Source organism: Vicugna pacos, unplaced genomic scaffold (genome assembly GCF_048564905.1).
Source record: "Vicugna pacos unplaced genomic scaffold, VicPac4 scaffold_18, whole genome shotgun sequence".
Taxonomy (NCBI): Eukaryota; Metazoa; Chordata; class Mammalia; order Artiodactyla; family Camelidae; genus Vicugna; species Vicugna pacos.
Genome location: NW_027328739.1, coordinates 6247338 through 6262094, shown reverse-complemented (window position 1 = coordinate 6262094; position 14757 = coordinate 6247338). Strand labels below are relative to the sequence as shown.

General features: G+C 39.2%; 1 protein-coding gene and 1 non-coding gene across 2 annotated transcripts in view; both read left to right on the top strand.

Moving 5' to 3' along the window:
- The window catches only part of LOC140692886 (uncharacterized), a 70076-nt gene that overhangs the window by 37727 nt on the left and 17592 nt on the right, over window positions 1-14757 (top strand). Inside the window, 1 exon segment of the mRNA XM_072957102.1 lies at window positions 7852-7858. Within this exon segment, the coding sequence (XP_072813203.1) occupies window positions 7852-7858 (7 nt within the window).
- On the top strand, window positions 11622-11693 carry TRNAW-CCA (transfer RNA tryptophan (anticodon CCA)). The gene has a single exon. It is a non-coding gene; the product is annotated as a tRNA-Trp (tRNA).

The window sequence follows — 14757 nt, the reverse complement described above, 5'->3', positions numbered from 1 at the left end:
TTTAGAAGTTATAAGAAAATTCTTAATAAAGAAAAGTAAAATACACGTGAAAGCCTTCATCCAAGTTTCATATTTTATTCATTTAACAAATTATCTTCAATGCATTGCCTATATATATTTTTGCCTGTTTTCCTATTGGTTTGTCTATGTTTCTTATAAATCTGGATGTGCTCTTTATATGCTTGAAATAGTAATCCTTTGTCATGTGTGTTACAAATTTTTTTCAACCTAGTATTTTTCTTTATACTTTTTTATATAGTAAAAGATTTTTGTCTTTAATTTTTATAGCAAAATATTCACATCTTTTATTTTTTATATTCTTGATTTACCCTTTTAGTTAAAAGGGTTATACATAGTTTCCTAAACTTGCTTCTAAGATTTTGATAATTTTATTTTTTTACATTGAAGTTTTTAATCCATCTGGACTGGATGGCTATTCACAGAAGAGCAACTTCAAATGTATTAACCTATGAAATTATTATGAACCTAAATAGTACTCAGGGAAATGCAAATTAAAACAACCAGTGAGATGTTACTTCCACTTTAAGGAGTTGGCAAAAATTTAAGAGATCTTTTGCTAGTGGAGTTTGGCAGACCATGTACTCTTGCAAAATGGTTATATTAACTTATATTTCCATCAGCAATTCAGGAATATATATTTTAAATTTATTAATAAAAATTTTAAAAACCTTTGACCCAGCAGTCTCACTTTTTGGAGTCTGCCCCACAGAAATAACAGCATCAATGCAAAAAAATGCATAAATAAGGATGTTTATTAAAGTACTGCTTATAGAGACAAGCCCAACTGGAGACAAAGTAAATGCCAAATAATAGGGGAGTGGGTGAATAAGTTGATAGAGCCATACCATGAAACATGAGAGTAATTTTTTAGATGAATTGTACCTGCACACGTTGACTTCAAGATATTTCCACAATTTTTGATACATAATTGCTTTATTACATACATGTATATGTAGAAAATTTCATTTTTGTTAAAGTAATGACCACATCCTCTATGTATATATGTGTGTATGTAGTTAAATGAGCATGGAAACAAGTATGGAAGAATATACACCAGGCTGTAAATACTGGGTACCTTGAAGGGAGGGAGAAAAGGAGAAGTGGTGAGCTAAGGGGCAGAGGGAAAGCTAGGAAAATAGGAAAATGTAAGTGCAGTATGAATGTTGTAAAACTATGTATTTGTGTGAACTTTTGATCACCGTGAATGAAGGGATGGTTTCCAGAAAGTTGATGGCAGTTATTTTAGATTTGTTGGAGAATCTAGTGTTTTTTGTTTGTTTTACTTTTCTGTGCTTTTCTGTTTTTTACTTTTTCTTTCCAGTGAGCGTGTCATATTTATATAAACACAAAAAACCTTGTGAGACTTTTATGGATACCTGTTATGTTCCAGGAATTACTGTAGGTTCTGGATATACATTGGCAGGGCAGGAGTGATCATGGATCTAACAGCATGGGAACTGGCTTTGATGCCACCTAGATTCCAAAGAAGTTATCCAGCACCTTACCACCCTGACCCTCTCAGTTTCATTTGGAGGAGGTAATAGAAATGTCAGGTAGATGAAAAATGTATCCAAGAATATCTGGAATTTGTGTCCAGGTTATTGACCAGAGACATGTAGTTCTCAGAGATAAGTTCCACTTTCAACATGGCACCAAAGGAAAGATCACAATGATGAAAAGATCTCTGTCCAGCCCCACAGGACATTGCATAATGGAGTATAGAGCGAGAAGCAGCCAAGGACTCCCCAGGCTTGGAAGTTCTGGAAACACTAAAAGTCTGGAGTCAAAATGGGAACCCAGAGGCTATGATCCTGATACCAGAAGGCCCTAACAGACTGACGACCTGATACCTGAAAAGGACAAGGTATGATGAGCTACACTTCAGTGGAGATGGAAGGGAAGAAAATTAAATACCCCTCCCACAATGCTAGGATAAGTATTTAATATTGGGAAGTGGGTATTGGATAAATTATGTGAGCCGTCTCCCATTTTTAAATGAATAATTTGATAGTGTGGTTAAAATTACTGTTTCTGGTTGAATTTTAATAGTGAAATTTATTAACTATTACCAAGAGAGGTATCTTTTTTGGACAAAATGTACCACTTTCTGATGGGAAAATTTGAGGATCTGACCTTGAAATACTACCCTTAAAATACTCTACTGTCAGTCTACATGACTCGATGCCAACTCTACTGACTGCTCCTTTCAACCTTCAAATTCTCACCACACCTAAACCCTGTCTTCCAGCCCTGCATTAGAGCCAAGCATTTCAAGACAGGATGGTCAGCAGGTTCAAATGACGTAAGAACTGAAAAGTGTCCACTGGGTCAGGGGATGGGGATGACACGGGGCACCTTTACTAGAGCAGTTTCCATGGACTGGTAGAGTGCCAAAGCCTGGTTCCAGTGTGCAGTGGTACCTCATTACAGGTTTAATTTGCATTTCCTTGCTTTCTAATGATGTTGAGTCCCCTTTTAGGTGTTTATTGGCTTTTTTGAATATCCTCTTTTGAGAAATGCCTGTTCAAGACTTTGCCCATTTTTTAATTGATACATTTCTGTTTATTTGTAGAATTCTTTATATATTCTGGATACAAGATATTTTTTAGGTATTTCTATTACAAATATCATCTCCCCATCAGCAGCTTGCCTTTTAGTTCTCTGAATGATGTCTTCTGATGAATAGAAGTCTTTAACTTTGATGAGTATGTCATCAATCTTTCCTTTTATGATTACTGCTCTTCTGTTCCCAGTTTGAGAAGTATTTTACTAACTCAGTCATAAGGATATTTTCCTGCATTTACTTCTGCACAGCTGCTCTTTTACTTTTCACTTTGGAGCTACAATCCATCTGAAACTTGTTTTTATATGTGGTGGCGGGGGTAGAGGTCAAAATTAACATTTTCCATGCAGGTATACAATCTATCCAACATCATTTATTAAAAAGACCATCTTTTCCCCTCCCCCTTGGATTGCGGTGGTACCCTTGTGATAAATCAGAAGGTCAGATTATTTGAGAGTCTATTACTAGACTATCTATCCTATTCCATTGTTCCATTGAACACCAAATACTCGTAGTGAAAGTGGATTTATAGTGAATCTTGGCATCTGATGGTACATGTCTTCTACTTTTGTTCTTCAAAATTGTTGCTGTAATTCTAGATCCTTGGCATTTTCATATACGTTCTTAAATAAGCTATAAGCTGCTAAGGATGGTATCTTCAAATCTCCAACGATAATTGTGGATCAGTCTTTTATTTTTATTAATATTTGTTTTACATATCTTGAAGGTAGATTATTCAGTGAATATAAATTTAGGGTTGTTATATCTTCTTGTTGAGTTGACACTTTTATCAATATCAAGTATCCTCTATCTCTGGTAATGTTTTTTGTCATAAATTCTGTTTTTTCTGATATTAATATAGCCAAAACAATTTTCTTTTGGTTAGGGTCTACATGGTGTGATAGGTAGAATTCTAAATTGGTCCCTAGATTCCCAGCCCCTAGTATACATGCAGTTCCCAGTTATTCAATCAAACACTAGGTGCTTTTGTGAAGGAATTTTGCAAATATGATTAAGCTCCCAAATCAGTGGACTCAAAATAGTGGAATTACGTTCAGAGGGCCAGACCAAATCAGTTGAGACCTTAAGAAGTATGGAGCTCTTCCTAGTGAAAGAGATTTGGCATATGAGAGGGAGTCAACATGAGTTGGCATGAGATGACATTCTCCATCGCTGGCTTTGGAGGTAGAGGAGCTATGTGACAAGGAAGGTGGGCATCACTTAGGAGCTGAGAGCAGTTTGTGACTGACAGCCAGCAAGGAAACAGGAACCTCAGCCCTTTAACTTCAAGGAACTGAATTTTGCTAACAAGTTGATTCAGCTTGGAAATGGCCTCTTCCTTAGCTTCAGATTAGACTCAACCCAGTTGACTCCTTGATTTTGGCCTTTAAGACCTGAGCAGAGAACCCAACCATTCTGTGCTTCGACTTCTGATCTACTGAACTCTAAACTAAAAAGTAGTTGTTGTTTTAAGCTACTGTTTACATTATGTGTTATGCAGCAGAAGCAAACAAATACATGGTACATGTCTTTTCATCATTTTTTTAACTTTTAACTGTATCATTATATTTAAAGTATGCCTCCTGTAAGCAGTATATACTTGGGGTCTTATTTTTACCTAATGTAACAATCTTTATATTTTATTTGATGAATGTAATCCATTTTCATTTAATGTAATTACTAATATATTTGGGTGTAAGTCTATGTGTTTTACCTGTTTCTTTTCTTTTTCCTTTCTTGCATTTCCTTCAGTTAATCAGATATGTTTCATTATCTCATTATCTGCTCCATTCAGTTTAATTTTTTATGTTCATATATTATTTTGGTTGTTACTCTAGAGCAGTGGTTCTCAGAATTATTTTCATAATAATTTTAAGACATTATTTGCCTTTTTCACTCTCATTTTTCTCACGGGTATAGAGTGGTGTTTTTCAGAAGCTGCATGCCATGTGATATTGCAAAAGATTTAATGCAAAAGAAGATCTCAGAATTCAGCTATCTTCAGTTGAGCCATTGTTATCAACTGAATTGTGTCCCCCTCAAGTCCATATGTTGAAACTCTAGCTCCCAGTACCCTGGAATATGACTGTATTTGGAGAAGGGGCCTCTAACAAGGTGGTAAGTTACAATGGGGCTATTAGTGTGGATCCTAATACAATCTGACTGGTGTCCTTATGAGAAGAAGAAATTTGGATGCACAGAGGGTCACCACACTTACAAAGGGACAACCATGTGAAGAGGCAGCAAGAGGGTAGCTACCAACAAGCCAAGGAGAGGCCTCAGGAGAAATCAGCCTTGCAGACGCCTTGATCTTGGACTTCTGCCCTCCAGAACTGTAAGTAAATAAATTTCTGTTGTTTAAGCCACCTAGTCTGTGGCACTTTGTTATGGCAGCCCTGGCAAACTTAATATGGTCAGACAGTAAAGAGATTTGCAGATATTTAAATCAATACCACTCTTTGTACTGATCTTTTGTTTTGAAGACATTTTATTAAAAATATTTTAAATATGTAGTTAATAGTTATTTTTAATAAATTAAACATTTCAAAAATTTCCCATTTTAACTTCAAATACAATAAATATCAATAGATATAACCCACATAAATAGAACATGTTAGTTTGCTCAATAATTTTTAAAATTGTAGCATTGTCCTAAGGGGACGGTCTAGCTCAGTGGTAGAGCCCGTGCCTAGCATGCATGAGGTTCTAGGTTCAATCCCCAGTCCCTCCAGTAAATAAATAGACAAACAAACAAACAAACAATTACCCCCCAAAAAAACAAATGACGACAAAATTGTAGCATTATCCTGATACTGAAATGTCTGGAAATTATTGCTCTTAATTAAAATTTCTTCGGCTTATTGGAGCACTCCTGAAATTAACATTTCAGCATTTGAAAGCATTGAAAATACTAACAGTTTAATTCCATTTACTCTTTGCCTTTTGTTCCATGGTTGTCATATATTTTATTTCTACAGGTTTTAACTTCTAAAGGATATTATCACTTGTTTTAAGCAACGTTTATTTATACTTACTCACGTATTTACCTACTCTAGTGTGCACTCTTCCCTGAAATCCCGTGTTCCACTGGGATCATTTTCCTTTTGCCTGGTTAATTCCTTTCGGGCATTTATCATAGCATTCCAGTGGCTTATCTCAGCTTTTGTCTGAAATACCTTTATTTTGCCTTCAATTAGGAAGGGAATTTCCACTGGGATAAGGGTTCTAGGCTGGCATTTGTTTTTCATTATTGTTGCTGTTTTTTCCTTTCATCGCCTAAAATAAAATGGCATTCCATTGTCTTTGGTTTCCAGAGTTTCTCTGAAATTCACGTATGCATTCTTTTTATTTTTCCTCCAGCTGCTTTTAAGATTTTTTTTTTTGCCATTGGTTTTCATTAATTTTTTTATGTGATTTGCCTAGGTGTAGAGGTTTTTGTTTGTTTTTAAATCATATTTAGAGTTTGTAACACTTCTAGCCTGAGACTGTGCTATGATGTCTCCCTTCAGTATGGGGAAATTCTCAGCCAGTGTTTCTTCAAATAGTGCTTCTTCCCCATTTGCTTCCTCCCTATTCCAGGATTCTAATTGTGTACAAGTCAGACTTTTCCCCATAGTCCAGGTCTCTCTGAAGGCTTTCTGTACTTACACTGTCTTACCTGATACTTACACTCTTATACTATCAAAAATCTCAGCTAATGCCAGTCGGCTTCTGTCTAGTCACCCAGGGCTGCAGTACAAGCATGAATGGAGGAGCCACGGTGACAGAGATAGAAGCTCTGTGTATGCCCAGTATCATAGGCTGCCCCTTCGCAAGACTTATTTAGCTACTGCAACTCCTGACCATCCAACCGTCCAGCAACAGGGTCTCCAATGCTGGGTCCCTAGTATGGTTACCATCCCATAAGGAGGCCAGTCAGACACTTGGTGGCAAGTTGGCTATGCTGGACCCTTTTGTTCTGGAAGCAACAGTAATTCATATGACTGAATCAACCCATACTCTTGGTATTTGCCTTTCCTGCTTGCAAGGCCTCAGACAAAGCCACTCACTATCTGGGGGACTGTGGAATATTTGATTCACCCATGTGACATCACATCAAACCACAGAACCTACTTTACAGCAGAGGAGGTAAAGGAGCATGCATATTATCATGGGATCCACTGGTCATAGCACACACATCCCTAGAAGCTACCAGGCTGATAGATTTTAGAGATGGAAATGGCCTGTTGAAGGTACACCCCAAGTGCCAGCGTTCAGGCAGTACTTTACAAGGATGGGGCACCATCCTCAGGGTGCAGTGTACACCTTAAAATCAGCTACCTTTATGTGGAATTTCTGGGGCAAAGTACATATATTCATAAGACCTTTTCATACACATGCCCAATGCCTTCCAGAATCTCTGGACTCACCAGCTGTGTACAAGAGTGCATCCTGCCCCGACATCTTTGCCAGCGTCACAGTCACATCCTTTATAAAAACTGCTGTTTTGACATTGCCTTCGCTAAGTTTGAGAATTTTTGCATCCCATACAAACCAGAAAAGGAGCCTTGTTTTTTCCATATAAAATATCTAGAAGAAAGAAATGAGCTTTTGAGAATAGCAAAATAATTGAGGAGACCAGGATCCATATCTTTGAGAGAAAACTTTCAACTCCTGCCATTGATCTGCACCAGGAATTCCTCTGAATCCTTCATGTGAGCAGAGCACCACACTGTCACTTAAGGTGATATTATCGCCATGGAAAATCCTGGTGTTCCACATCCCCAGGCAGTAGGTATGCCAGGGAAACCCTGGTATATCTGGAAATGTGAGAAGAGGATTGATGTGACAGTTGCTCTTTCCCTTGAGTGGGAAGCTCCTGGGGAGGTTCTGGACTTGTGTTTTCTGAGAGAGAAGCTGCCATCTCCCTCAGTGGCTTTTCTATGGGGCCAGTGCTCATGGCTTTACAAAGCAGAAGGGAAGGAAGTTAGTGTAATCAAGCCAGGGCTTCTAAAATTTGTATCATCCACATTGCCCAGGAAAAAAAACAAAGTTAACACACACAGAAGAGAAAAACAGGTGACTGGTAACAGAACAGTCCTAGAAACAAATCCCAGGGGAGCTTGTAGCTCAAGTGGCAGAGCGCTTGCTTAGCACGCACAGGGCTCTGGGTTCAGTCTCCATACCCCCATTAAAGTAAGTAAATGAAACCTAATCACCTCCCCCCTCCCCCTAATTTTAAAAAATCATAAACGACTTAAATAAAAATTTTTAAAGAAGCAATCCAGGCGTGGAGTGAGCAGTCAAAATTGCTATAATTTATATGTTTAAAAAAGTAGAAGACAAGAGGGTGACAACTGATTTTTTTTAAATACGGGATCGAGTATTTAAAAACAATTAAAATTCTGCCAAAAATCAAGCAGAAATTTTAAAACTGCAAAGTAAGACACTTGAAATTCATTGGATGACTTTAGAGGCAGACTTCGCACAATGGAAAACAGACCATAACTAAACTTGTAAACAGGTAGAAAATAATCTAAACTGAACAACAGACAGCAATAAGACTAGAAGGAGCAGAAGTAAGAAAGTTGTGGGACACGATCAAGGGATCTACGTGTAATTGCTGTCCAAGAAAGACAGGTGAGAGACGGTGGGCAGATGCGGTATTTGCAAAAAAAAAATATCGAGAACTTTCCAAGTTTATTGAAAGATGTCAACTCACAAAGTTCAACAAGCTCAGCCATCCCCCAAAAGCTTAACTAGAAAGGTCAGTATACTTGGCACATAGTGATCTGCTGAAAAGGAAAAGGAAAAAGGCATTATATTACCAATGAAAAACTTAAGGAAGGTAGATGACCAAGGAATAGTGTCTCTAAAATGTAAAAGAATAAATAACTGTCAAGCCAGCATTCTATAGGCAGAGAAAAAGTTATTTAAAGGCAGATGGGTAACATCAGCCAAATGGCAGAGTAGGAAGCTTCAAGTTCTCCTCCCCACACAGAAACATCAAAAACACAGGAACTGCCAAAATTAAGTTTGTCAGAAACTCTGGAAAACAGTCAAAGGTTTTCAGCAACCAAGTGAACATTGAATCAAGAAAGGGATGACTTCAAAGCAGAAGGAAAGCTTTGTGGCATTTTTCCTTGCCTGTGCCCCATCCCATCCCTGGACCACCTAAGGCCCAGGAGCAAAAGCTGGGAAGAGTTTCTTTGGGAAATTAGGGCATTCCAAAGTACTACATATGTGGGGGAGGTTAGAAAGCCTCGTGCATGCAGAGAGAAAGACACAAACTCAGAACAGATCTGAGAAGACGCTAAGGTTTCACCTCATGTTATTTCTAGGCTTAGTGTGAGCCTGGCTAAATGTTAAAGGTGGGCCAGCATGGAGCCAGTCTGAAAAAAAAATGGGAGAGTTTTGCTGTTGCTGTTCTTTTTTTTAAATAAAGCACCTGGAATTCAAGGAAATCTCTGTCAGAAAACTAGCTGAAAACAAGCTAAGGAACAGAGATGCTAAAGTAACCACACACAACAAGGAATATAGACTTTGCCAAAGTAATTTGCTAAAGTCACTAAACAAATGGACTACTACAGCCTTTAACAACCAGAAAACAACAAAACCTGTGGTGGAGGAGAATCTGATTCCCACTTGATTTTTGGTAGATTGTAATTCTACCAAATTTGTATATCCATACAATGGAATATTATCTGGCAACAAAAAGAATGAAGTATTGATACATGCTTTAACATGGATGAACCTTGAAAATATCATGCAAAAACTATGGGAAAGTGGTTAAATAAGCTATGCTTACATCCACACCAGGAAGTACTATGTAGCTGTAAAAAAATAAATAAAGATCTCAATGAGCTGACATGGAGTGATTACCAGGAAAAAACTACTGAGCTAAAAAAAAGCCAAGTGCAAAAATAATCATTATAGTATGCTATCCTTTATCTAAGAAAGGAGGAGATGTAATAAAATAAGCATATACCTGCCCATTTGTGCAAAAGAATGCAGGAAGGATCAACTAGAAACTGAAGAGATTAGTTACCTACGGGGTGGGTGGAAAGAAAGGGGCAGTGGGTCTGGGAAATAGAGATGACAAGAGAGTGACACAGTTTCTGGTACCTTTCATACAGCTCTGGCACTTAGAACTGTGGTAATGTTTTACAAATGCAAACATTTATAGAAAATAATAAACTATCAAGCAGTGTGTGCCTGCATGAACCTGAAATGGAATACAAAAATAATAACTGTACTATGGAGAAATAATCGAACCAAGAGTGAAGAGCTTGGGGAAGAGAAGAACTAACCTAAATAACTGTGCAAAACAATATTTTGACTGTAAAGCTAAAGACAAAAAACTGTACACATACAAAGTAAATCCTCTTAGTCAATCTTTTCTTACAGGTGCACAGGTTAGTGATTCTGAAACATACATAAATGCACACATGTGTGTATACCTGTACGTGTATTTATAATAAATACATGTAGCTAATGAGATCTGGGCTTCTCAGTGTCAGAGAAATTACAAAGAATGAAAAGGAGAATGACATCACATTGCAATGAGCACATCTAACACCCAGATCTGAATTTCTAAGCACCATTCTCCAGCAACAGGAACCAGGACTCCTTGGAGAAATGGTTGATTCCAGGGCTGGTGTAGGGAAACTACAAGACAAGCCTGGAACATCTTGTGCCAGAAACTATGGAAGTGCTAAAAATAGGGTGGCAGAGGTCAAAAGGAGCCAACCTGAAGGAGCTTACAATAGACAAAGCTGAGAAATATTCAGAAACAATATAATAAATTATGTTCTATGGATTAAACAGATGGAATTTGACAATATCCATGAATCTGTATTGATGCAAACAAATAATTGAATATATAGTATATAATAAGTAAATGGGAGAGTAGAACCATTCTTTCTCATAGAAGAATTATGATCAATGTAGAAGGAAAAGGGGAAAAAGAAAATCACCATGAGACAAACACCATAGTATTAGTTGTTGCAGTCAAGACGGATGCTAAAATTAGTGGGTGCAAGTGTGAGAAGAAACAGGGTATTTGCATAGTCTGAAAGCATTTACCCCCAAATATTTATTAATTACCAAGAGGGAAATAGTAGTATATAGTGGAGGACCACAGGCGAAAGCGTGCTAACTAAATTATCCAAGTTAGCATCCCGGGTCAGGAGACACGGTGACAACGCAAACGTCCGGAAACCCTGAGCCAAGAGGGTCACCATGTCATTTCGCTGGGGTGAGGGGAGGGTGTGAGGAGAAAGGGGCGAATTAAAAGTAACATGTACATCAGACAGAACACAACTATAGTGTGTTTGGATGCACATTTGGGTAATGAACTGTAAAGAAAAGCAAAGAAGCTTTCAGTAAACGTCACGACTGGTTGCTGGTGGGAGAGGAAGGCAGTTTCATGCTCTGCGGGGGCTGGCCGGTCTGGTGGGGCAGGTGAGCTCAGCCTGTTACCCCTGCATTGTGCCGTTTTCTGCAGCTTTGCTATATTCTACAGTGAAGAAGGTTTAGCAAACACGGGTGGACACCTGTGTATACCTGGGAGGAAGGAAACCTGGAGAGAAATACAACAGAATGCTTCACAGCGGGAGATGGGGCTATAGGTTTTGATTTTTATTACACTCTTCTATAGTGTTCAAATTTTCAAAAACGACTTTTAGCTTTACATTTGGGAAGGGGTGGGAGTAGGGGCGGGGCCGGAGGGGTGGACTCGAGAGCGCTATTTTTATAATAAGTTGCCAAGTCGCTTCCCAGGTGTGCCTGCAGAGTCCGGGTTTGGTTTCCGCCTTTAACCCTTTCCTGCACCATCACTCCCTCCATCCTTCCGCGGACCCGGATTCGGGTTTTGCAGTCTTGCAGCCTGGGTTGAGGGTCCCGGGGCTCGCGCAGCCGCGCCGAGGGCCTGCCCCTCTCTCCTTTCCTATCGTTTGACCTGAAGTTCACCCGAAAAACGAAGGAGCAATAATAGGAAAGCGACTGGGATGTGCAGGAGGGAAGAGCCTTAAAAGATCAAAAGTCAGCTTTCCCTCGCGATCTCGTGGCGCAATGGTAGCGCGTCTGACTCCAGATCAGAAGGTTGCGTGTTCAAGTCACGTCGAGGTCATGACCGCCTGCTTTTTCCCACAAACGAACCAGGGAGTCTGAGCTCCTTGGGGTTTTATCCTGCAACTCCAGGAAGGCCGAGATGAGCGGCGTTTTCGCATCTGAGGTCCCCTGGGCACTTCCCCCGGAATCACGCTCTGCCGACAGCTCTCCCTGTCATCCGAAAAGCTACGGTTAAGAAGAAGGAAAAAAAAGAAGAGCTACAGCACAGTAGAAAACAGGTACAGAACGAAACAGTGTTAAAAAAACGAAATGTCATTCCTAAACAAGTGAAAATAACTTTTTTCACAGTAAGAGAAATACAAAATAAAGTTCAGCGAGTTGTTTTTAACCTGTGAGACTGGCTAACCTATGATCAAAAAGTTTGTATTGAATTACATTGCTCACATCCTTAAAGCTGTGAAGAACAGGGACATAGGCAGGAGCAGAGGAGATTAAAATAATTGTAAAAGAACACTTTTCAGCCAGTATGGAAAAGTGTTCCGGTATATTTTTCAACATTGCTTCTGTTCCTTTTGTTCTAGACTTTTTCCAGGAGTGCAGTCACCCTTCCATATGGTGAATAATTACCAGCAAATGGATGGATAATTATACTTCTCTGTCCCCTACATCTATAATCTCTCAAAATATTTCCTGTTTTTACATTTTCTCTGCCCTCTGCGCTGTCTTCTCAGGTGCTGTCCACCATCTGGGATTCCATATTCTGCAACTTGTGTTCTGCTCTTTAAAGACAGTGCACTGTGATTCCACTACTGTCACTTCAGTTTCCTTAAGGGGTCCTCTGTTTCATTCTCTTCTCTTTTAAACTGTCAGTTGCTCCATAAGGCTTTTCACACCTCATTTCGAAGAAGCCATATCTTGGCGGAAGCCTCATACTGTTTTTCTGAGGGAAAAAAATCTGAACATTTTCCCATCACTTTCAGTGGTATGTTTTCCTTCTGTTGGGACCTATACTCTCTTTTCCTAGTTCTGCAGAGTTAAAACAACAAACAAACAAAAACAAAAACGAAAACAAACAAACAAAAAACCACTTGCTTTTATCTTACTCCTACTCTGAAATCAGCCTTGCTCATCCTCTGCAATCTGGTAAGGCTCAGTGTGCGGCAACGGGCGGGGCTGTGCTAACACGTGGTCCTGCTCTCTGTTCACTGGTGGGGGTCAAATCCTTTCTCAGAGCCACTGGCTGGAGGACAGGCTGGGGCCACAGCACCCACCCACCTCCTCTCCTGTGAGTTTCCCTTGCTACAGTGAACCAGTGAAATCAGTACTTAACCCTAGAGATCCACATTTCAGCATGAGTTTCAATGTAACTGTCTTAAATGAGTCTTGCCTCCTTGGCTAAGGCAGAAACACACCACCTTTCTATTCACTTAAATCTCCTAAATGTAACATTAATTTAATGTCAAGCAGATACTATGAAATCCCTTAGATTCTTCTTCTTTCAAGAATTTTACTTCCAAGAACCTATTTTGTAGATATTCTAGCCTAAGAATTAGTTCTATGCAAACTTTATTAATTTTGAACTTTCACTGATGTCCTTCAAGTTTCTTATGTAAGTTAATAAATCCTCTTTTCATATATTCAGAAATCAAATTGTAAAAGGTCATAAAACTGTCAGATAATATTTTATCATTACAATCTCTTTTTGTTATAAAAGAAGATTTATCAGTCATCAGTTTTAACCCTCAGCTTATTTATTTCAGATTAATAAGCACTTGTTCCCCTCAATACTGAGAAAACAAAAGCAGCATACATTTTTAGAAAAACTGGGGCAAGAGTATTTTTTGTTGGCAAAGTGTCACTTCTTAGAAAGAAAAAGTAGGGATGAGGAGAAAGAAAAGGATAGAAAAATTGCCTTACACTTAATTTCAAAGGTTTAGCCCACCTGCGCCAATGCATCAGATATTTTTAAATTTTTAAAATTCCTATAGATTATTCTGTTCTATTTGTACATTCCTGCTCCACGCCAAACTGGTTGTATTGCTTCATTTTAAAAGGAAGGTAAAATTAAAAGACAGACCAGCCTTGCTGCAGACACAGTATTTGATATATTTTGTTGGCCCATTGTTGCTCAACGTTTCCTTATCTCCAGCCAGGTAGGCCCTGGGACCAACACTTGGCCAGAGAGATGCTCTCTTGACAGATGCAGAGCCAGCTACATTTTGTCTCCAAGGAATCTGGATTGGAAAGGTCTGAGTATGTACAACAGTTGAGCTGAGATCATAAAGTGACTTTGTTTCCTATTATCTCTTTAAAAGGAATATTCAGTTTCTAGTTCTCCTTTTCATGGACAAGAGAGTGAAGGGGAGGGAATAGGGTGAGGGGCAATTCCATTACTTTTCTGGTCACTTTGAGATAAGAAATGCTCCCCCAGGCTGTGACTATGACAGCCATCCTATGTAATAGTCAAATCTCTGAACATGAATTGACTGGCCTTGCACTTCTGGGTCTGCACCCACAGACGGAAGATAAACAAGGGTGCAGGGAAAGTCTCCATGGTCAGCAGTGTCATCAGCAGGCATCCTACTCTCTGGAATTTTGGTGGAATTTTGAGAGACTCCCTCAATGCTGAGGACCCCTCTCCTGAATTTCACTTAGCCCTGGTGAAAATATTCTTACTTCAGCTGGTTGCCCTCTCCTGGAGCAACATCTAGGACTGTCTTCTGGGAGACGTGATCAGCCCTCCAGGCAGCCCCTCTGACGGAGAGTGCCTGAGAGGACCTCCCCCACCTCTCATGCATGCAGATCATATCCAGACCATGGGAAGAATTCATGCATCTGTTGCCCCCAAATTTGTGCATTAAAAAGTGTACAAATGCCTCTTTCAACTTGACCATGAGCAGCTAGTCAGGCCTCTCTTGCTCCTTAGTTTTTTTGAGCGAATACATACATTAGGCCACTGAGTCCCCAGACCCCAGGGGACACATATCAAGCTGTCCACCTGGCCTCTGAAAACCTCTCTCACTAGGTTTGAACAATGGAACAAGTAACCTCCTCACCATCGTTCCTGTGAAGCTCTTTCCAAAAGTATAGAAATGTCTTTAGTCGCTCCTAGGATCACTTTG